Raw genomic sequence first — 564 nt, forward strand, 5'->3', positions numbered from 1 at the left:
GCTTCACACAGACTTCTTCTGGTCTCAGAACCAGCTCATACCAGTCTACACAAACCCACCCTGTCCTCCTTCTGGTCCAGGTCTGGGCTTCAGTATAGCTGGTGGTGTGGGGAACCAACACGTTCCAGGAGACAACAGCATCTACGTCACCAAGATCATCGAAGGTGGAGCAGCTCATCGTGATGGACGGCTTCAGATCGGAGACAAGATCCTGGCTGTAAGTTGACTCAGACCGGGTTCTCCATGTTGAGGGACAGGGTCCAGGTTTAATTGGAGGTGGACCACATGTCTCTGGGTTCTGGTTTAACTTTAGGTCTGGTCTCTGCAGATGGACCACATGTCTCTGGGTTCTGGTCTAACTTTAGATCTGGTCTCTGCAGGTGGACCACATGTCTCTGGGTTCTGGTCTAACTTTAGATCTTGTCTCTGCAGGTGGACCACATGTCTCTGGGTTCTGGTTTAACTATAGATCTGGTCTCTGCAGGTGGACCACATGTCTCTGGGTTCTGGTTTAACTATAGATCTGGTCTCTGCAGGTGGACCACATGTCTCTGGGTTCTGGTT

General features: G+C 50.9%; 1 protein-coding gene across 1 annotated transcript in view; it reads left to right on the top strand.

Moving 5' to 3' along the window:
• Positions 1-80: 80 nt before the first annotated feature.
• Positions 81-564, top strand: part of LOC106532721 (disks large homolog 1) — a gene marked incomplete at its 5' end in the record, with an annotated part of 27,723 nt that continues 27,239 nt past the window's right edge. The window contains 1 exon segment of the mRNA XM_014028839.1: positions 81-217. Within this exon segment, the coding sequence (XP_013884293.1) occupies positions 81-217 (137 nt within the window).

The sequence above is a fragment of the Austrofundulus limnaeus genome, unplaced genomic scaffold (assembly GCF_001266775.1).
Source record: "Austrofundulus limnaeus strain Quisiro unplaced genomic scaffold, Austrofundulus_limnaeus-1.0 Scaffold819, whole genome shotgun sequence".
NCBI lineage: Eukaryota > Metazoa > Chordata > Actinopteri > Cyprinodontiformes > Rivulidae > Austrofundulus > Austrofundulus limnaeus.